The sequence below is a fragment of the Gobio gobio genome (genome assembly GCF_949357685.1).
Source record: "Gobio gobio genome assembly, chromosome: 10".
Lineage (NCBI taxonomy): Eukaryota > Metazoa > Chordata > Actinopteri > Cypriniformes > Gobionidae > Gobio > Gobio gobio.
The window spans coordinates 44960564-44984430 of NC_137116.1; the positions used below are offsets into that span (position 1 = coordinate 44960564).

Here is a 23867-nt window from a genome sequence, read left to right on the forward strand (position 1 = left end):
TGTATTGTAATAAATATAACACGTGAATTATAAGAACAGAAGCTCCATATATAAATAGGTTTATTAAATATTATTGGTCAAACTCAAAATCATATAATTTCTTAGCTGAAGCAATTGAGACTTTTTTGCTACTGGGGGTGATGAGGGGAAAATGTTAAGGATAATTCGACTAGTTCCTCCCCTCCTACGTCTAGGCATGTGGTTGGTTTGCCACACGGGCTTCGGCAAGATGGCTGCAGTTCCTCGAGCAAATCAGGAGTGAGGGCTGTAAGCCAGCGGTCCACATCACATCGCTACAGCAGCAGATATTCCCGTCCGTCAGTGTGTGTGTGTGTGTGTGTATATATGTGTGTGTGAGCCGCTGCCAGTGGACCGAGCGGGTCACTTCTGACAAGTGAGTGTTTCCCTGTCATATGTATGCATTGTTGCGCTGATACCGGGAGTGTTTATGTTAATTGTTACATGCAAAGCGTTTGCTTCTCTTTGTTTCTTGTCTTTGGTGAGTCGAATCCTGGCTCGGCTATTGACTGGTTGTTCTTTTTTTTTTGCATGATCAGTTCTATCTGATCTTTGAACAGTGACTCTGGGCTGCATTATGTTTTGGGCTGTGTATCAAAACGTGCTGCCAGTCTACTCAGCATTTTTGGCATCTTAGGCATCATTTTTGGGCGCCTATGATGCCCAAAATCCTGTCTAGGTAGGCAGTTCACAAGGTTTTCAGACACAGCCATGATAAAGACAGGAGTAGGTGAGATCAGTGGTTGGTAAATGTCATGTGTCTGTCACATTGAATGGTTTATTTACATATTTATTGGTTTGGTTTATCCCCCTTTTTTTGCCTGTACAGCTGAACTGGAAGTAATGAAAACAAAAGACACCTGGGTTGGCATGCATGCACACGTACTACACGTGTGTGTGTCCACACTGTCCTGCGGGCAGACAATGCGCCCTCTGTCTCTGCCGTGGCGCAGCTGTGTGTGCCCTTCTGTCACTGTGCTTTCATATGCAGTATTTTCACTATAGCTCGCATTCAATATATTACGGTGTGTTTTGAGTGTCAGACTAGGGGGAGCTATGGGGGATTTAGCGATGTTTGATTTGTAATCGAATCATTCCTTTCAGTCGTATGTTTTAATGAAGCTGTTTAGACTAGAGAACCGTTAATGAATCGGTCCGAGCCTTTGTCGAATCGACTCAAATGACTCAACTGAGAATGTGATTTAGCAATGTCTGATTCGTGAACTAATCCTTCTCTAGTCAATTAATCGGATGAACGATTCATTAATGAATCTGACTGAATCGGTCCAAGCAGTTTTTCAATGAGCTTACCGACTCATTGAACTGATAATTGCCTCTTTCAAATATGTTCAACTTGCAGTGATCTGTCTTAGCAACTTTCTGACTCACTAAGAACCGATTTAAGAGTCCCCTTACTCATACTGAGAATTGACTCAGTTGACTTGACTTTCAGTTTTGTTCTACTCTGAATGATCTAGAGCTAGGCTGTGTTTCTCAAAAGCGTCACAGCTCTGGTTTGACAGCTTACTGACTTTGTTGAACCATTGTTGTGTAAGATTGTATCCCATAGCAGAATTCTATGGGACCCTAGAGCGATTCTTATTTCTCCAAAGGCAAACTGATTTTTAACTACAACATAAACATATAACAGACTTGCTGTGAGCTACATGGTTGTCAATCAGTTAGTGCTTTTGTTGAAGCTGTAAATCCACATTATTTCAACTTCTTTTTTTATAATTGTTTAAGTTTAAACTAGGTTTAAGAGGGGGATTCCTGGTAATACAATGACATTACCTATTATTGACTCTGCAGAGAAATCTCCACCAAAATCTGAATAATTGAAACAAGCAAATCATGCCAAAATAACTCTTTTAGTGCCCACCCACTTCCATGAATCAGCGTGAATGACAGTCTTCATATGCTCTCATGACTTAAGAAATCAAATTTGGTTTTTGTACTATTAAAACATCCTTCAAGTTTCATAGCTCAAAACAAACCATTATAAACAAAACATTTTTGATCAAGCTCCAAAAATGGCTCGTTTTGATATTGCGTGTTCTGTGACGGGACATTTGCATATGCAGGTAGCAAGACAACAATTACTGGTATTCAGTCGCTTAACGGCTGGCATTTGCCTACACTGGATGCGAGCGTGGCGTTGGCGCATCAAAAGCAAATAGAACCCATTATAATCACTGATGCTGTATACAGATGTGCATTCAGTTTCTGACATATTCCACATCTGTTGACAACAGGGCAGAGTGAAAGAACGTTTGCTTAAACAGCTCTTTTCGTCTCTTTTTGTTTCTGTACAGACTTCAGAAGGATCCCAGTGTCGGAAACAAGTGGATGGTTTATTTTAATGCCGTCCCGGATCACTTCTGAGGATAATGTTTGTTCAGAGCATTTTGTTTTGTAAGCGAGGCACAGTGTAATGGAGCGTTCGCAAAGAATCTTTTGTTGAAAAGAGTATTGGATCTGACAGCAGCTGCATCACAAACCGTAAGTAAATGATTTCATAATGCTTTGGCTGTAAATGACGGTTTTATATGGATAATGTTTTCGAAACACTCGCGTGCAATAGTGAGTGGGCGTTGATATGGTTTCCGGTGCAGTGGCGTTACAGTGGCCACTGACAAGCCCCTTAAAAATCGGATAATTTGAGACAGAGGGTCATAATAAAGGTTGAAAATAATAGTTTTTCCACAAATATTTGTTTTTGTTTTTTGTACAAAAAACCTTGTTAACATTAGAAGTGAATCTCAAGGGACATATTCAATTTCGTTTAAATATCGGGAGATCTTACACAATACAGCATTTTTTTTTAACATATTCGATTTATAATGAACCAGGAACTAATGAGCTGAATTTTAGCACCGTTTAATGTAAATGCAAATTAGATTTGTTTTTATGGGCTGATTCATGGCTGCAACAAAGTGACACACAAAATCTGAATAAACGGCCTTAATTAACACTGTAATTAACAACAAAATATGCTTATAGGAGTAGGACTCTACAGGAATGTTGTAGAGCATGTAATATGCCACACTGTGATGACAGGAAACACACGAAGACGTAAAAGAACTGCATTTTTTATATATCTGAAACAAACTGAAAGAACCAATTTACGGAAACGAGACGTACTTTGCTATGGGGGGACACGGCCGGCTCTGTACCTCTCCCTCTCTTGATCTCTCATCAGTCTGACACCTCCATCTGTCTCTCTCTCATCCATAAGCGGTGTGTGTGTTGCTTTGCGCACATATGGCTTTTGTTCTGGTGACTGAAGAGGCTGAATGGCTATTAATAGCGACTGTGGGTTCTCCTCTTGGTCAGTCAATTTCAAGCTTCTCCACCACCACCACAGCTCCCATCTCCCTCTCGGTCTGTTTTATTCAGTTCCTCCCGCTCGGTTCACAGGACCTGAGAAAAGCGACCCAATTAGCCCATGGGGTTATGATGCAATATCAGGGTGACATCACTCAGAGAGGAGGTTTCCATAGCTACCAGAAGTCTATATGTGGGAGGTTCCTTTTGCAGTGTTAGAGCTCTGTGTGGTGTGGTTCTGATGACCAACGAATTACAACTTCCTTTTAATTTTAGTATGTTGACAGCAATACCTGATCCGAGTGACTCTTGTACAGTGTGGGATGGTTTGGTCGTGTGGTGGTTAAAGGAAAATGCTCATCATTTACTCACCCTCATGTACTTTCACACTTCTGTGACTTTCTTTCTTACGTGGAACAACACAAATGGAGATATTTAGCGAAATCTTTTTTTTTTTTCCATGTGAAAGTGAAATGACGTAAAAAGTCCATATGACTCATTCTGCGTGTTTCATGTTTTCTAAAGCTATGTGATTTTTGTTTTGTATGAGGAACACTTAACTCAATTACCCTCTTAATTAACTTCCATTCTCCTGCGGATGTCAAGAATATTTGTTTACATTGTTTATATAAAGTATTTTGTAAGCAATACAAAAAAAGTAGACAATGTGTCTTATGACTGACTGACTGACTGACTGACTGAGTGAGTTGGTAACCAAAATATAGTTTTGAATAGATGTGCACTGAAATCGATAATCAATATATTGGCCGATAAATCTAAATCCAAATTTTTATATCATTTTTGAGAGCCCGATTACAAAAACAAAAGTCTCACCATTAAAAGCCATGTCCCAAGCACACAATTATAATGTTCACATTATCACTTGCGCATCAAGTGTTTCAGCTAAAGGAAATAATCCTTTATTTATCTGCATTAATTTATTGGCCAAATTTTAATTTATTGGCCAAACATAAATTTAACATCAGCCGATACTGATATGGTGGTCGATATATCGTGCATCCCTAGTTTTGAACACCAAGTTGCTGGTGTTTATTATTTTTATTATTATTTTTTATTATTTTTATTAATATTGTATAACTGTACCTTATAGTTGTGATTGGTTTTCATCTGATATAGCCTAATATATTTTTTGAAATGCATTTATTAATTTATATGTAATACATAACCCTAACCTCACACTTTTCGTGCTGTATTTTAAGGATTGCATATCTGTGAAGGCCGATATATGTTCATTTTTAATGTTACCTGGCTGATATATTAAAGCCGATAAATAATGGATTATTTCCTTCACCTGAGACGCTTCAGATGTGCACTGTTCACCATCATGGTTTTGAATATGATTGAAATCTCTTCAAAAAAGGAAAATATGGTTAAGTACAATATGTACAGCGCAATCTGACATATAGTCTACATAAAATTATGATGAGAACATTACAATTGTGTGCTTGGGACATGGCTTTTAATGGTGAGACTTTTGTAATCAGGCTCTCAAAAATTATCAAAAAAATTGGACTTGGATTTATTGGCCATAGGGCTGAAACGATTCTTCGAGTAATAAAAAAAAAAAAAAACATGCCTTGAAGCTTTGTGTAGTGCATTTAACTACACACGGTCATGTTGGAGAAAGATATTGTGTGAGGACAATGCACGCATAGTTACTGCGCGGATTGCGGTTATATCCCCGGGTCAGGTGAGTCAAGTAATAAAAAGTAACATTCTAAAAATTGCGAGTGGATGAGAGAGAAATCATTAATGTGTTGATTTTAATAATGATGCGGAACTCTCATTTCACGGTAAAACGCAATGAATGTGTCATTCTCTAACTTTCGGTTTCAGCTCATTTCAAGATCAGAGAATACAATGCGAGAGAGAGCGGCATCAGCACTGGTGATAAAAATTAGTCTCACTATTTCTAAATTAAGACGACTGTGTGTTGAGCTTCAGGATGGGACGCTGAACATTTAAAACGCTTAAGCTTCATTTGCGGCAGTTCACGGAACTTACACGCGTTAGCTGAAGAGATAGGCCTACCAGCACTCGAGAAACATAACCAGCATGAATGGAGTTTTCACATGCATCATTGTGGTGTGTAGGCTATGTGAAATGTTTAATGGGACTTTATATACTTGATGTCACCGAAATACACCATTAAAATGTTCTCAAAGCTAAGCGCAACAAATAGCAGAACGAGCTGTAACTGTTGTGTGCGCGTGATTCGCAGCGCTCGTGCTTTCAGAGTTGCGTGCTTTCATTGATTTGCGTAATTTAAACCTCACTTTAATCACAGGCTATTTATAGCTCCTAACTTAATAAAACAAGCTGTGTTACTATGATGAATGATTAGCTGAAAATGTAGCCTAGATCTGTGCAATAAACTTTATCTGAATTAAACACAAACACATCTCTCGTGTTTCTTAACGCTCCAGCGGTTACTCCTCTGTGTTCGCAATAGGTTGTTGACCCTGGTTTAGGTTATTTAAGAAATGTAATTTCGCCAAATAATTTTTTTTTTAAAGCAACCTACTTCAGTGTAGTTTATATGTTATGATAGCATTGCGCTTAAAACTAAAAATGTGAATAATTGTAATGTGACGATCGGGTGCTGATATGATTGTTTGTTTTTAACAGCGGATTCGGTGACGTTAGAGCTGATCTGCGCATCTCTAGTATGCCCATCTCTATTTTTGTTCTTGTTCCAAGTTTCCTTCCTGTCCAATATTTTTTTGCTTCTTACAAAAGCCACAAAGCCTTCAGAAGACATAAAGGTTTGTGTCATACCTGAGCTGAAGCTGCAACTTGAAAGTTAAGTTGCACAACATAAATGCAATGTTTAGGCATTTATATTACTATTATTTTGATTTGTAGGTTTAATACAGGGAGTGCAGAATTATTAGGCACGTTGATTTTCTGATCATATTTTTTTTCCAGGCACATTTGACCAATTCCAAACCACAGTAATCCTAATAACTACTATTGATTTAGTATTTAACAATGTATAAGTGATATATAATTGTTCATGAAGGCTGGAAATGAAAATCACCTTATATTCAGGTGTGCAGAATTATTAGGCATGTTTTCTTTTACAGATACATTGAGCCAAAAAAGAGATTTAACTCAGACTGAAAAGTCAAAAAGTATTAAATGCCCATGAGAAGGATGCAATACTAATGCAATACTAGACATTGCAGTTAAGGCATGACCATTGGACAGTGAAATGCTCGTTGGGTCAGCAGGATCTGACAAAAACAGGTGGTGAAGAAAAGACACCTGTTAACTGCAAAAGAATTAAGAATTAAGGTGAAGAATTAAGGGTGAAACCATCAGGAACCCTTTAGTCTCCAGCGCCACCATTTTCCAAAGCTGATGAATTCTTCAAACAGTGGTACTAGAGGATGTGGTGCTGGTCCTTCAAGAGTCACTCTCAACCTATCTGTCCATAAAGCCTATAAAAAAACCTTCTTCATGTATTTTACAACACTTCAGCTTGTGATTCTTATCTAGTGGGGGTAATTTTTTAGGATTCTTTACCTAACTGAAGTCTCCGAGATCCTGACACCTTGCACTTCTGGAGACTCCAGGTAGGTTGCAGCTTTGGAAAATGGTGGCGCTGGAGACTAAAGGGTTCCTGATGGTTTCACCCTTAATTCTTCACCTTAATTCTTAATTCTTTTGCAGTTAACAGGTGTCTTTTCTTCACCACCTGTTTTTGTCAGATCCTGCTGACCCAACGAGCATTTCACTGTCCAATGGTCATGCCTTAACTGCAATGTCTAGTATTGCATTAGTATTGCATCCTTCTCATGGGTATTTAATACTTTTTGACTTTTCAGTCTGAGTTAAATCTCTTTTTTGGCTCAATTTATCTGTAAAAGAAAACATGCCTAATAATTCTGCACACCTGAATATAAGGTGATTTTCATTTCCAGCCTTCATGAACAATTATATATCACTTATACATTATTAAATACTAAATCAATAGTAGTTATTAGGATTGATGTGGTTTGGAATTGGTCAAATGTGCCTGGAAAAAAAATATGATCAGAAAATCAACGTGCCTAATAATTCTGCACTCCCTGTAGTAGTTTTACATGTATTTTTATTTATATATGTGCATTTTGAATATAATATAGCAATTGAATGCACTAAATTGGTTTAGTTTTCACAGATATTAATGTATGCAATTTCGTCAATAAAACTTCACATTTTTCTAAAAAGGAAACAAATGAGTTGTTCACTTTAAGGTACCCGTCTTATTTTCTCTTGTATGTTTAGTATTGCGCTTTAATAAAGAAAAAGTACTTCTTATCCGATTACTCGATTAATCAATGGAAAAAATTGGTAGAATACTCGATTACTAAAATATTCGATATAGCTACAGCCCTAATTGGCCAACATATCGGTTATCAGCTTTCAAATATAAAGATATCGGCCAAACTTTTCATATCGGTGGATCCCTCGTACATTTATACTGAAAAGTTATATCATTTAAAATGGTTGATTGTTATCTGGTACAGAATTTTAATACTGGTACTTTATCGGTTATTGCCCATAACATGAAAATATAAAGATCCTGGCCAATAAATATGAATGCATCCTTTAAAAAAAATCATATGTATCATTTATGTCTAGTGAGTTGCGACGACTGCTATATACTATAACTGCACACTCTTTGAGACTTTTTGAGGTTGAGTATTGTCATGCCCTTTGTTCCATGGGGTAGAGGTCAGGCTGACGGCTGCGTGTGACTAACCATTGACACAGATCAAACATCGTCCTCTGATATTGTCAAACATGGACGTCTTCTCCGTCCCTGCATCAGGGCATCGCTGTCCCCAATGTACGTGCTGAGATGGATGACCACACTCGTTTGAATGTTTAAATAACAGTGCCGTCTACTACCGGTGTCATTTAGATGATATTTTTAAACCTTATTCAAATTTTGCTGAATTAGTAAACATTTTGTAAAGGGATGTAAATGAGCTTCGCACGGTGGGAGGGATTTTCATTTGGAGACTTTCAAGAGCTCATTAGAAAGCTGTGTGTATACTTACAGGAAACGGGCAGACCAATTATGCAGCAGCAGGCAACAGAATTGGTATATAATAGATGGTTTTCTAATTTCAAATGAATATTTATAGGCAGAATTAGGAGGCGCTTGTCAGCGTTATAGAGATGGATACGGAAAAATTAGAGACCTGACCCCGGAGTATATTTCCACGAAGCTGTAGCCCTGTGTGTGTGTTTGCTGGAGGAGAAATTGTTCTCATTAGTAATTGCAAACAGGAAAGATGTGTTGTTTTGAAGATGCTGATATATTAAGATTCTGTTTCGCTCGTCATACTAGTGAGAGGTGTGAGAGGTGTGTGTGTTGTTTATGAGTCATAAGGTTCTTTTCTGAGAGTAGTGGCACAGACGCAAAGCTTTAGACGCACGCGCATTGAGGTGACCGGCTCAAATCAGTTGCTGAGGGGTGAAGTCAGTGTTTGAGTCAGTCAGATACAGGCAGTGTTGGGACAGCCCTGAGTGGTACGGTGTGACAGTGGATGGACAGATTGATTCAGACTTCTGCAAGTAAGATTTCCACTCCGTCTTGGCTGCATAGACTGGCACTTATTCATGAAATACGAGTTGAATGAGTTTTTGTTTGAGTAGTATGTGACCCCATTCTTCAGTAAATTGTCTCATTTCAGCTCAATCGGACGGTTTAAGAATGGATTTATGAACAATTTCTGCTATGTGTATTTAAGGGCGAGTTTATATTTTGGCTGTAAAACAGCTGTGCTTCTGTTTGCTAGCTTAAACTGCCAACACAGATCGAAATTATTGATGGCTTGATTTCTCTCAAAAGTTGGAGGTTGTGTTCGGAAAACCTATATGGAAACGTTTATTAGTTCTGCTTATACATAAAATTGGTTTTCTTGTGTGTGTTTCAGTTATTATCATTTAACCAAAACTATTAAAACATTTTGTTTTGAAATAAAGTTAAATATTAATACATAATAAAATTTAAATATTTCAAATACACGCTGTTCTTTTCAATTTTCAGTTCATCAAAGATCCTAAAACATAATTTTCTTCATAAAAAATATTAAGAGCCCAAAAGTTTACAACATTGATAATAAGAAATGTTTCTTGAGCAGCAAACCAGCATATTAGAATGATTTTGAAGGATCATGTGACAATGAAGACTGTAGTAATGATGCTGCAAATTCAGCTTTTCCATTACAGATATAAATAAAAAAAATTCAATATATGAAAACAGTTTTAAATTGTAATATTTTACAATATTTCTGTTTCTGTTGAACTTTTCTATTCATCAAAGAATCCCTAAAACAACTGTTTTCAACATTGATAATAATCATAAATGTTTTTTGAGCAGCAAATCATCATATTAGAATGATTTCTGAAGGATCATGTGACAGTTAAGACTGGAGTGATTTTGCATCACAGAAATAAATTACATTTTTAAAATATATTCAAATAGAAAATTTATTTTGAACTTTAATAATGTTTCACAATATTACTGTTGTTGTTTTTTTGTGTGTCTTTTTAAAATAAAATAAATGCAGCCTTGGTGAGCATAAGAGACTTCTTCTGAAAACATAAAGAATCTTACAAATCAAAAACTTTTGAATGGCAGTATATTTATACTATAATATTTAGGGTGTAACGGTACACAAAACTGACGGTTCGGTACGTACCTCGGTTTTGAAGTCACGGTTCAGTACGGGTTCGGTACAGCAGGTTTATAAAATTGCTTTTTATTTATTTTTATTAAACAGTGGTTTACTGAAAAAAATGTGTCTGTCCTTAAATGAACTCAATTATTACAAAAAGTTTCTTAAAGATAATGCTGTAAACTATATAGGGAGCCCTTACTTGCACATTACTATTAAAGGTTAACAACAACAGAGCCCAAACTATTAGCCTAAATTCAGTTGCTATTTATTTTTAGATATAATAATCAACACTCAAATAACATAGTACGCAAACATGTAAACTTCACATAAGGCAGTTTTTGCATTAATTTCTAAATCTAATAATAAAATGTTTCTCCAATTCGTTGTTGAAATATAATAATTTATACACTGGCTGTCATTTTCATGACATATATATTTAAACATACATTAAATAAACAAGACATCACTAACAGGTTAGAATATAATTAATAGGCTATAGTGCATATATTTAGCTAAAGATTTCTCTAGTCTAGTGAACTAACAGCTTTGGACACTGAATGACTTCCTAGGTAAGCTGTTTTATTTATTTCCGCAGTTGAAACATTGATTGAGAGATTACACGACATATGTATCCTCATTCTCAACATACCTTAAGATATTAAATCATGTTTATTCTTGCGCGCGTGCGGCCGCTTGAACTGATGCGCCTATACAGCTCAGTCAAGTCACACAATTAAAGAGCATCAAAACGGCATTTATCGTTCGAATTTCGTGATAAAATGGACTGAATACTTAATATGTTTGAATTGAAGTATGTTCCGTGCTTAAAACAAGCCAACTTTTAACTATTAAAGTTTGCATTCGGAACCATTCGGTACACGTGCACCGTACCGGTACGAATATGTGTAGGCTACCGTTACACCCCTAATATTATTAGCTATAAATTACTATTCAGTTAAGTGATTAACTTGCTAAGTTGCTAACAATTTATTATTAATAATGTCGATAATTTTGAGGTAGTCGGGGTTTCCTTAAATTTTTGGTTGTTAGATTGTCTGCTAGTGGTTTAAAAAATTTAAGAACCACCACTTTATTTTTAACTGATGCTCTGGGCATAAACGGATAGAAACGGCCACCTTAACGATCTTTGACACCTTTATCTTCCCATTTGTTTTTCAGTCTCTTTGCTTCCTCTAACTTGTACTCTCTGTCTCTCCCTCAGTTGCTCGTCCCCTTCTCTTCTCATGGCCAAAGAGTTCCCTTTTTAAACAGTAGCTCTATTATTTTAACATTTCTCCTCCCTCAAACCACCGCTCACCCTGCTTAAGACATAAAGAAGGAACAAAAGAGAAAGAGGCTTTAGTCTTAAGATAATCATGACAGCACTTTTGTGTGTCTTAGCAGGCTGCTTAATGTGGGACAGAGTTGATGCTACTGCCGTTGCGGGTGAGTAAATGTTATGGTGGAGATTGCTGTCCTGCTCGGTCGGTCACAGGCGGTCATAAATGAACTGGGTCTCCACTGGTTCCTCAGACAAGAGGTTTGGTGTTCGTGTTGTCCCGTCTCAGCTGAGCTTCAGTGGACTTGTTTTGTCCTTCCCATGATTCTTGTTCTCTCCTGATCAGCCTGTTTTTCAGGGTGAGCGGTGGCTTGGCAGCTCTCAGCCCTGCGGCCTGTTGGAGGGTGTGTGTGTGTGTGTGTGTGTGTGTTGTAGTAGTAGTAGGGGGTGGGATGCTTACTTGACTTCATCTTTAAGGCTGTTGCTTAGAAAGTAGCTTATTCATTTGTCCTCACGCATTTTAATGCAATTTTTCATAATTTCCAAAATATGCACATAATCTACAATAGAAGCACATTTATCTAATAAATTACTCCAGTCTTCAGTGTCGCATGATCTTTCAGAAATCAATCTTAATATGCTGATTTCGTGCTCAAGAAACATTTAATATTTGTTGTGCTGCTTAATATTCAGAAACCATAATACTTTTTTTTTTTTCAAGAGTCTTTGAATAGAATGTTCAAAACAACAGCATTGATTTGAAAAAAGATTTTTTTTAACAATGTTAAAGTGTTTACTGTCACTTTTGATCAATGTTCGTGTTTAACATGTAATAACACTACATGTATTCTTTAATAAATTTCAATATGAATATCTATTTTTCATACTGTACGTGAAAATAGCATTGTGATGCACTTAAATGTATTTTATTTTTAGTGTCTTGAATTTAGACAAAATAGTATAGAATTTTAATATCAGCCATTTATCAGTTTCAGCTGTAATGTGAAAATCATTATTGGCCTATTTGTCAGTCCGAATTTTAATATCAATGCACCCTATCTGTGCATCAAAAAGTCATGTGACTGAATAATTCTCCCATTCTCTTGAACACTTGGCATGGAACAACCCCCCCCCCCCCCCAAAAAAAAAAACGTTGACACTCACATGACCTGTAAAGCAACACACGCAGCTGGGAATTGATCTTGGTACATATACGCACGGCTTAAAAGTTACAGAACACAGACGTCAATGTTCTGTCTGCGTAAGAGAAAGTGAACCTGACACAAGTGCCCAGATGGCTTCTTGTTTATGTCTCAGTCGTAAGATGTGTGAACAGACTCTCTCAACCTCTGTTAGGTAACACAAGGGTGAATAAATTATTATTTTTGCTCATTTGTCACCACTGTATTAAAAATTATAATTTCTGCACTGCACAACTAGCGTCACCTAAAGTAAAAGTAAAATGACGGTTTACAAAAAAAGTGCCATCTATCGAAAAACAGATTTGGAATAGGATGGGACCATGCTACTCTTACTCTTGCTATAATAATAATAATAAGGCTAATGTGCTACACTCTTAAAGGCACAATATGCAAGAGGTCGCTTATTCAAAACAAAGGCGTAGCTTAATGACGCCTTGATTTCACGGAAGTTCATGGGAGTTGTTGTCTTCACCTCTACAGCCAGTGGAAAAGAATTAGATGGGACTTGGGTAGAAATCATATTAACGTTTCATTATTGTTGTATGAAGCAGGGTGGGGCTGAAAGCCGTTGGAGCGGAATGAGGCCGCAGGAGCGATTTCTAATGAGAGACAAGCGCGACACACGGCTCGAGAGCAGTGCAGCTTTTGTTATGCAGCAGACGTGTATGTGGGGTAACACAGTGCTGTTTTATCATATTGGATACATTTGAGTGTGTTGAAAGCTATAATGCTACTCTGTGCTTTCACTTGGCGGCTACTATGAGACACTTGTTCACACTGCAGAAAGCTAGATTGATATTAGGCATGGTAAAAACATGGTACACGTGGTAAATTTAAACTTATAAGACTAACTGTGTTGAGCTATATAACAATTATTAGTTTTATGTCGATGAATTAGGAATGAGACTGGACATTTTCCCACCGGTTAATCGACGCGTGACCACACCGGTAATACTGGTATCACCGGCGGTAATTCTAAACCGAAAGTAAAAAGCACACGGCTGCTCGGGAATTCATAACAGTGGGAAGAAGAGTTTTACGTTTAGAATTAGTGCCAATGAATGGTGGGTTCGTTAGACTATTATTATTAATGAAAAACATTAATAATATACAATGAAAAACTCAAGGCAAGGCAAAGTTTATTTTCATACACAGTGGCAATTCAAAGTGCTTTACACAGAAATAGAATTAAAATATTCGTAAGTGAATAAAATTAAAAATATTTATAGTATAACCTCTATCTGGAGGGGTAAGAAAATGGAGAGGCAGGTATGCTTTAAAAATATTTGTCAGGTAACTGTGCGTTTAAACAGTACCCTTGCAGACAAATCTTCTTGGTCTAAGTGGAGGGCTATCTCAATGTTTTACCCATCAGAGCAGATCTAAACAGGTCTTCCTCGCACTGGAAGGGAGTTCTCAAAAAATATTTGTCAGGTAACTGTGCATTTAAACATTACCCTTACAGACAAATCTTCCTGGACAGGAACACCAGGGCTTTCTCTATCTTCTATTGAATCAATCAATCAATCAATCAATCCTACCACCACAGGAAATCATACAAAGACAACTTACCTGTGATGGAGGATGACTTCTCAATCCCGTGTTTCTTGGGAATATCCTGGACGAGACCCGGGAAAACACTTAAAATAGGTGCTTTTACCTTTTGCTTTGAAACCAAATCTTCCGCTGTCATCTTGTCAGTCTCTGATCAATGAAATCTGACTCCTGCTGCTAGTTTGTGCTGCTACTCTCGTTCGGCTCGCTGTATTTAGCAGACACATTCCGTTTATAATTGTCCTCTAACTGAACTAAATTATTTTATTACTATAAAAAATTACGGTGCGGGCAGTGCCACGTGGGAAAGTGATGTAACCGGTGTTGTGCCTGAACACCGGCGACACCGGCAACACCGACTATTGCAGCAAGCCTACGATGAATGTGTCAGAAACAGTTGCTCACCTGTCTAATAAAACACATAATATATGAAAGCATTGTTGGTGTTTCCATGGTTTCTACAAAATAAAACCAGAAATGAAAAGCTATGCAAGGTCCTTGTCCTGGATAAAATTGCTTATTTCTCTGGATGGAAACATTCTTGGAAACATTTGATATGATATAAATACACAATTCAGCAAAATATAAAACATTGTTCTAGTGGTTTTTTGATATTTTAATCCAAAAATCTTACAAATTGTGTCTTAAAAAATAAAGGTTCCAAAAAAGCGTGGTAGCTGGTTATGAAGTAGCCTGGCTCTGCCCTCCTACGTACTTCTGCTCAATTTTCATTTTCCTTCAGTACTCCATCTGGGACTGCGGTATAGTCTTAGGTCTTCTCCGAACAAATTTTTACCGGTCCAATTAGCGAACAGAGGGAGTGACTGAGAACGATGCCGTTGATATTGTGCACTAGTTTGAGTTGTAGTTCAGTAATGGCGGCGGAGAAAAGATGCGAGCGAAGCCATTCATTCCGTTGTGGCACCGCTGCCGAATATCCAGAAGTTAAAGCCGGAGCAAGAACCATCTTTGCTGAGATTTTTCGGTGGCCATGATGTTGTTTCCCGGGAAAAGTTTGATTTTCCAGCTCGCTCCGTTAGTGGTGAAGGAGTCGGCTGAAGCCCCGGTAATTGTTTCACGTGCGGTCGGAAGGTATTGTCATCATTTACAGGGGCTAGTCAGTGATTTTATTGCCGTCCGTCTCCCACCACCCGTGTAAAAATCCCTGGCCGAATTACCTACTGGTTTTGACAAACACCAAGGTTGTGTGGTAATTTAATTGCTGTCCGAATCCACATCTCGGAGTTTTCAAGAATATATCACTTCAAAATTCACTGTTTATATCCTTTTTGACCACTGCAGAGCACCGTAAGGTTGCGCTTCGCTGTAATTTGGATGCATTTCTAGGCTTGTATTTCTTTAAATGCTCGCAAGTATTTTCAAGAGCAATATATTTCATCACACTCAAAAAATAAAAGGAAGAAAAGCATGTAAACATTTTAATTGGGCCGTTATTTACTGCAGCATTTATTATTATCATACCAATCATATGACATTTTATTTACAGTATACAATCATGTTATGGACCAAGTGAGAATCCGTTCCCAATTACAAAACTCTCCCCTCCACCGTGAATAAATCACAATCCGAATGCACAAGGTTTTATCACTGAGGTGGCTGCACATTTATTTATTTCCCTGTGAGAAATAAAGGCGAACAGCGCAAATGTTAGCGATTGGTTATGGCAGATCCAGAGTGGCTCTTGGCAGATCCAATAGTTTTAAACTTCAACAGAGTACCCGCCTTCAAGGAAATAAACGCTTGTCAATGGAGAGTGGCCAGACTCTCTGTACAAATTAAATGTACCAGAGTCTGGTAGGACCAGGCTAGTAATGAACCATTTTCGGTTCCCTAAAGAACCTTTCAGTGAATAGTTCTTAAAAGAACAATTTTTTTTCTGTGAAGAACATTTAAAAAATCTAAACAATCCTTTTCTACAATAAACAACCTTATGTGTAATGGAAAGATTCCATAGATGCTAAAGGTTCTTCATGGAATGCCAATAAAGAACATTTATTTTCTGCATTTATTTGAAGGGGAAAATTCAAATTCGAACTGTTAAACTGAGCTGAGGAGACGACTCTTATTGGTAACTGAAATCCTTATCAGTTTAGCCAAATATATTTGATCAGCACTTCTGCAAGTGGCAGAGCATATGTAGAACTTCACAAATAAAGGCTGTTCCAATACTGAGCAACTTGAATGGATAACACTCTTTTCAGACCCGAGATGGTGTAAATCTAAACACTTCCTCATCGAAAAACCCCTACTGTGGGTGATTTTATACTTTCACAGGCTTTTATGGAATGGCGTATCAAACCTTCGCAGCCTTGATGGGTAGATCTTGTTTACTCAAGACTCGCAGCAGAGAGCGGTGGGCTCATGGGTGCGCACATACGCGCACACTTTTCTCTCGCCTGTACACCTGGTGCTTTGTCCTGTGCCCCGTGCTGCTAAAGGCAGAGCTAAACACTGCCCCTCCTGACAACTTCAAACGAGGAGAGAGAGGGGAGGAGGAGTAGCCGGCTCTTTTGATCTTTCACTCTTCTGTTTTGTCTTCTCTCAATTTGTCTCCCTCATTTCTGAGTCACTGATTCTGGAGGTGTTTTTATATGGAATGGCTGCAAAACATAGAGTGCTGGGATGTATTTTTGTAGGCCAACAACACGGAGGTTAGAATCACATGGTTCCATCACAAAAGGATTTTTGATTGGCTTTTGGATTATTGCATAAATAAGGTCTGTGATCAACAAAAGTTTATAATTTTTACAAGTTTTGTTCATCATGAAAATAGTCACAAATTAACTCAACTTTTATGAATGATGCCTTATATATGAATGATGTCAAAATCGGCAGAAGTAAAAAGCTAAACGTAGGCTATTAACCAACTACACCACGGTCACATGACTTTAAGCTCCTGACAGCTCTTTAATAAAAAAATATTTTCCCTAAAAGTTTGAGTTTGAATAGTATGCAAGAGTGATTATATAAACTCAATTAGGCTGAAAAGGGACTAGATGAGGTTACCTGTTCAGCATGGTGATGTTTAATTTTCTAGAAACCCTCTAGTCCCATTGCGCCACTTGTTAGCAACCACCTTTTTCAAGACAAGTAAACGGTTTAATAAAATCACAGTGGGGAAACTACAGATGAATTTTATGACGTAGAATAAAATGTGAGTTTGTGTTAACCACAGGCATTTAACCAAAAACCTGTTCAAAAAACCCATTGACTTTATCACTAACAGTTGATTCTGTTCAGGGGCCTTGGAGTTGAATCCTCTCAGCTTCAGAGGGGATTGATTCAGTTGACCATTTCCAGATTTTAGTCTTAAAAGTCGTCATACCCATCCTAAGATTACTAAAAGATGAAGAAATCAGTACAATGCTGAGCCAAATAAACTCTTGAATGTACATGGCATGTCAGTAACAATTTGGACATTGCACCATATGGGATTCACAACGCGTCACCTAGAAGACATGAGTTCACCCAGCTGCTGAGGTTCAGTAGTTCAAGTGAGAATGAACTCAAAATGTATTTTGTATATAAATGCACCACATGTTATATTTAATAAGTTCAGATTAGATCATTCTCTGAAAGACGCAATGTCTGGAACAGAAGAAACTTCTGCACCATTTCTGGCCACAGGACCTCTTGCGGTCTGGGCATGTCCCACACCGGAGTCGAACCCATGGCCTGAAAAGTTCGCTTCTCAGTTGGCACGCAGTAACCAGGCTGCCGAGGAGAGCTTCCAAGGCAAGAATGAGCACACAAAAGCATTAGTTATCATACTAACCAATTTTAACTAAGATAACTTGGCCACTAATGTAAATTGTTTAACCTATAGCCAAAATCCACATTAGAAAGAATGGCAACTGGTTAGCATTTTAACCAATTAGCATGGTTAGCTAACTAGCATAAAACGACAAACACGTCCATGGTCGACTTCAGAGAGGTATTTCTCGGGAACGGTAGTGAATATCAAAAATCTTTTCAGTCATTTTTGTGCGGCTCAGTCCAAATACCATCTGATCGGATTTTGGACAAAATTGGACAAAATTTTTAGTAGTGGGGAAAAAAAACAGTTTTGCAATTACTTCAATATGGCGGCAGGCAAATTGATGGAAAATGACAAATGAGATACGGCATAAACCAAGGAACCTAATGACACAGAAAACAAATTTTGAACCATGTTTTCAAAAGCTATGACTGTTTTTGTAAAAACCTTATCTCTGAAATACAGGTGGCGCTGGCTACATTCAGGACATGCTGTCAATGAACCCTACCAAATTTTGTGTCTGTGTCGAAGCATTTAAAAATATCACAGTTTATGTCCAATTTCAATATGGCGGACAGGTGATTTGTCCGATCCTGGTAAAATCTGTATCAATGGATTCGGCATGACCCAAGGAATCAGCAGACACCAAGATCATGATTTTGACAAACTTTTCAAAAAAGTTATTTAGCAAAAATAGAAATTTTTCTGATCTCAAGACCCGTAGGTGGTGCTGTTCCCAAATTTCGCATTTACACTCAGATCATTGTGCTGATTGAGCATACCCAGTTTAATTTGGATCGATAGAGTTATAACATCTAATCTGATTTTGAGTCAAAATCATTAACCATTTCATCATAACTTTTATAATTTAAAAGTATATCAAAATACAGTTGTTGTTTAGTTTCTAGAAAGTTCAAAAGTTATAACCATTTGAAAAGTGAATTTTTGAGCTGGTGGTGGAGCTATAGAGTTGGTCCTAGAAACCCCAAAGTTGGTCCGATTACTATTCATTTCCACCAGTACAAGTGTGCCAAATTTCATAATTTTCTAATGTACCATTCATAGGGCTGTCATAGACTCCCATTAGGGAGGAAGCGCTACAGCCCCTTCTAAATACAGATTTTAAAAAAGCAGCTTTGGACATTTGTTCTGTCAGTCATAAATAGGGTGAAACTTACTTTATATTTCACTGACTGCTTCTAAGATATCACTTCTGTTTGGATCGACTCCCTAACAGACATTTTCCACTTATAATTGACAACTAGCAAGAGACCAATTACTTTTTGTCTTGAAATTTCATCTGTTTGTTTTATCCTTAAAAGCTTAACATACTACTTTAATTACATTTTTGCTGAAAGTGTGCTTGTGCTATATTTCTTTCTGTGTAAATGCCATTGGTTTGATATTTTGTTTAATAATGCAGTGACATTCATACTTTAAGTGTGTCTAAATACTTTTTGAGGCTGCTGTGTGTGTCTTGTGTTGGTCTTGGCCTTGGTTCAATTCAAAGATACACGTGTTCGTAACTAAAGAGGGAAAAAGATGAATCTGGAACTCGGGCTTCAGACTGTGATAGAAAGCATGTCTGGATCTGTTCAGGCTCAACTCGGATGTGTTTTCTTTTCCTGATGATCGGTAGTACGTAACCCAGCAGAACAGTCTAATGGAGCTAATCATGTGTCCAGTCTGACTGAACGTGTGCTGTCAGGCTCCTGAATGTGAAATGTTGAATGTGTTCTCTGTCTCTCTCAGGTGAGATGGTGAGAGGGGGGAGGGAGTGAGGCCATGGGCTGCACCTCGGCTAAGCAGGTGTCGGCTGTGCCCACCGACGAAGAGGGCCGGGGCAAAGCCTACAGCAATGGAGATCTCTTCACTGGTCAGTCTCAAACACACACACACACTCACTTAACTTTATGAGGGGAGTTTAAATTAAATTACTGTGGAACAAATAACCACTTTCTCACTAATAGACCTACTAATAACAATGGGAATTGCTTTGTCATGAGCAAGTATACCTAACCTTTAAAGATCTAGACTGGTAACTAAACTATTGTAGGTTTAAATCCTACAGTAGGTGAGGCATGAGCTATGACCGTGGCTTTAAAGGGATAGTTCACCCAAAAATGAAAATTAACCCATGAATTAGCCCGGAACTTTACTTTATAAAGTTTTAAATATGGATATTTTTCTTATACAAACGCATCGATTCACTTCAGAAGGCCTTTATTAATCCCCCCAGAGCCGCGTGGAGCACGTTATTTGACGGACAGATGAATTTTTTTATGGTCTTCAAAAACAGAGCAACAATTACTACCATTATAAAGCTTGGATTAGCCAGGACTCAGAACTCTGAAAGAAGAATGTCATATACACCTAGGATGACTTGAGGGTGAGTAAATCATGGGCTAATTTTCATTTTTGGGTGAACTATCCTTTTAAACCATGCACTTTAAAGGGACAGTTCACCCAAAAGTTAACTATACATTACATTACATTATATTATAATTTTATATATATTTATATCCTTTTTTTTATGTCTTTCCAAACCTGTATTTTTTTATAATTTATTGTCCACATAATGATTGTCGGTGGGGTCCAGTGTTATTTGGACCCTAATGTTCTTCCAAATTTGGTGTGCCTCGGAAGAAAGGAAGTCATGCAGGTTTGGAACAACATAAAGGGATAAAGTAAATAACACAATTTTGGAGTAACTTTTTCACCCTTTTCACCCTTTAACTCCAGGTTAGTAGTGGGGGACTGTCTATGTAGTAAATACATTGTAAGTTAAAATACTTTCGCAAAGTATAAGAGTGTCCACTCAATGATTATTTGTTTTTGTTTGTTTGTTTTTAATAAAAATTGGCTTTTTAGGTGTCTTAAACTAAAGGGTTTTATTGGGCAGTCACCATCCACAGTCCAGTTTTTGTTGTACCATCAATAATATTAAATTATCCTTTGATAAATCACTTATGGGATTTGTGATTTGATTTCCATGGGAGTCACAATTTGAGAATGCAATTTCTCCACTGGACTTCTGTTGATGGATAAGAGCCTGTTTTCCAGTCTGTAGTTTTGGCTTCATCCCATTTGGTGTACTTGGACTATGCTTTAAAAGTATGTACTTTCGTAATGAGGGGAAAGTCCACACAATCTAGTATCAGGACACAACCATGTCATAAAACTGTCTTTCCAAATCAACCTCTGTTGTGTATTGTTTGCATGCAAGCATTAGCTGAATTCATTATCTTAAAATGACTTTCAGGTTCATACATAGTTTAGACATGCATTAATCTTTTCTTTCATAGGGTGTAATGTGGGTAATATTGGCTCAAATATAGTATTTGTATTGGGGTGCGGTGATTTGCTGTTTTCTTCCCTATTCAAGAGATGCTTTTGTTTCTCTCAATTTAAATGTTATATGTCTTATTATACCAGATATGAATGTTAAATATGCTTAATAATATGCCTAATTTTGAGATGGACATCACTGAAAGTCATTTGCTGTTCAGTAAGTGATTCAGGGGCTGTATTCACAAAGAATTTTATCTTACCACTAAGAGTTCTCCTAAATAGCAGGAAAAGTTCTTAGGTAAGAGTTTCCTCTTAACCTATTCACAAAGCGAAAGAAAAAGGGTGGGGTTGACCTTGTTGCTATGGATGATGTCAACACGCTTTCTAACTATACACACAGTGATTGGCTGATTGGGGAGCGGTCTCTGTCAGTGATTTAATCATAGAAATATTGTAGAACAAGTCATCATGTTGCCATATTCAAATAAAGATTTAAAAATTTAGGCTAAGTGTCACTAATTAAACAAGTATATTTTAAGCTAATTGTCAGCCTCTTGCATGTCTGCAATGCATCTTGAGAGATTGCAGAATTCTGCAAAAATTATATATATATATATATATATATATATATATATATATATAAAAATAAGGGCTGGGCAAATTAACGCGTTAACGCTGGCGATTAATTTTTTCAGCTTAACGCATTAAAAATATTTAACGCAAATAACGTAGCGTCCGTTTTTATATCCATTTTTGCTTAGCGTTACATGATCACCACGCTCCTATTCATGTAAATGCTTCCAAGCGCGACAAGACACAAGAGAGCGCGCTGTATGCCATTGTCCTGTCTGTGTGTGTGTGTGTGTGTGTGTGTGTGTGTGTGTGTGTGTGTGTGTGGATGCGTCTCATGTCAGCTAATCAAGGGACACTGACACACACACACACACACACACACTCGACGCATAGATAGACTCGCGTCAGTTTCCTGCTCACATCGAGTTCTCGTTTGCTCTTGAACAAACAATAACACAGAGGATTTGAGTATTCTCATATTAGGAGTCTTAAATTAGTTAAATAACGTCTTAAATGAACTTAAAGAGTTGTGAGGAAATGAGATGCGCGGGACAGCGCCAGTGTTGCCAACTCTCGCGAGACAAATAAGCAACCGCAGCTTCAAAAACAAGCCCAAAACAAGCCCAATATTATTAAATTATTTATTATCATCAATATTATTTATAATAAAAAAAAATTTTATCAATAAATGGGCCTGCAACATATTACACTGAAACCTTTCGGAGTTTGAAAAGCAAAAACAGATGTTATTTTACAAAAATTATCAAATTGCAATAAGGACACTCAATATCCTCCGATCAGCTGTGAACAGAAGAGGTTTGGAGATGGAAAAAGAGAAAAAGTGTCAAGAAGGCCAATTATGGTAACCCATAGTCGGAGTTAATGCACACATATTATGGGCAGTAAGTAGTGAACGCACACTGCAAAACCTTGTAAAAGATAAGCCCTACATCTCAATGTGCATATACTATCTGCCCTAAATAGTATTGAAAATTACTAATGTCACATACTATTTATTACTATACGATTGATAGTATGCACACTGAGACACAGACAAGCACTAAGGGAGCACTGCAATATAGCCACATATTTATAATAAAATAAATTCGAACCATAGGCTACCTACTGTTATTATTAGTATACTTGTTTTTTTAATAATAGCCTGTAATTTTAAATACATTACAAAAATATATGTTTTTATTAAATTAGGTGCCTCTCCTCCCTGTTTCCTCTCCATCTCTGTACATCTCTGCTGGTAGCATGGTTTGTAAAAATGTATACGTCTATTTAAGTCTACTAACTATCATTACGTGCATTTATAACGTCACATGCCTGCACGTTGAACGCGATTTCTCTTCAATGAGGGGGAGAAGGAGGCGGGATGTATGAGGACGGATTACTACAGCACTTGTATCGTTGCACTGAATGGCTATTAGCTGTGAGAAGACAGTGTCAGGCAATGTTTTGGACAAAACAGTGACCATAAATGTAAAGAAACGAAGTTGCTTATATTTTCCTAACAAGCAACCACATTTTTTAAAATAAGCCCAAAAAACCGCAACCCGCGACTCGTGATTTTTGAACGCGACTTGCCAAAAAAAGAAGCCCAAAGTCGCGTGTTATACGCGGACTTGGTAACTATGGACAGCGCGTGAGATCCGCGGCTGTTCTTAAAGTGACAGGAGCACTGATGATGCCTGTCATTAATGTTCATCAAAGAACAATATTTCTCATGAAAAAGTGGATAAGTGTTCATACACAGCGCAGATCATAATGAGCGAGCGTGCTTTTTAAATAAAGTTTGAGGAAGCTTGATGATGACGTTGATCCGCGACCATGGTGTGCTGTAGTCGGTTTATAGCCTACCGTTAGCATTTTATATCTGACGGCTTTATTTGGGCTTCAAAATGTATACATTTTGGATTAACTTGTAAAGATTATCTTGGTAGACAAAACGTGTAAGGGTCATTACTCTTTGTTGAACACAGATCTTATTTTTTGCGATTTTCCAAAAGTCTATGGGGAAAATGAATGGCTTTTTGATCGAGGTAACCCATGCGCCACTAACTTCCGGGTTGGCCAACAAAGTGACGTCATAACTTCGGCACTCTATTCCCTGCCGGGGATATGGTGGAGAACTCTTT

General features: G+C 37.5%; 1 protein-coding gene across 4 annotated transcripts in view; it reads left to right on the plus strand.

Annotated features, from left to right (window-relative positions):
* Window positions 1–249: 249 nt before the first annotated feature.
* LOC307133032 (uncharacterized protein C1orf21 homolog) overlaps window positions 250–23867 on the plus strand; it is a 48264-nt gene continuing 24646 nt past the window's right edge. The window contains exons 1-3 of one of the 4 annotated variants that reach the window (XM_079827771.1): window positions 250–394; window positions 2334–2520; window positions 19612–19735. In XM_079827771.1, coding sequence (XP_079683897.1) covers window positions 19645–19735 — 91 coding nt within the window. In that variant the 5' untranslated portion in view covers window positions 250–394; window positions 2334–2520; window positions 19612–19644. Of the gene's footprint in view, window positions 395–2333; window positions 2521–8742; window positions 8938–11407; window positions 11493–19611; window positions 19736–23867 lie in introns of those variants that run through there. The other 3 variants (XM_079827772.1, XM_079827773.1, XM_079827774.1) reach the window with 3 other exon arrangements.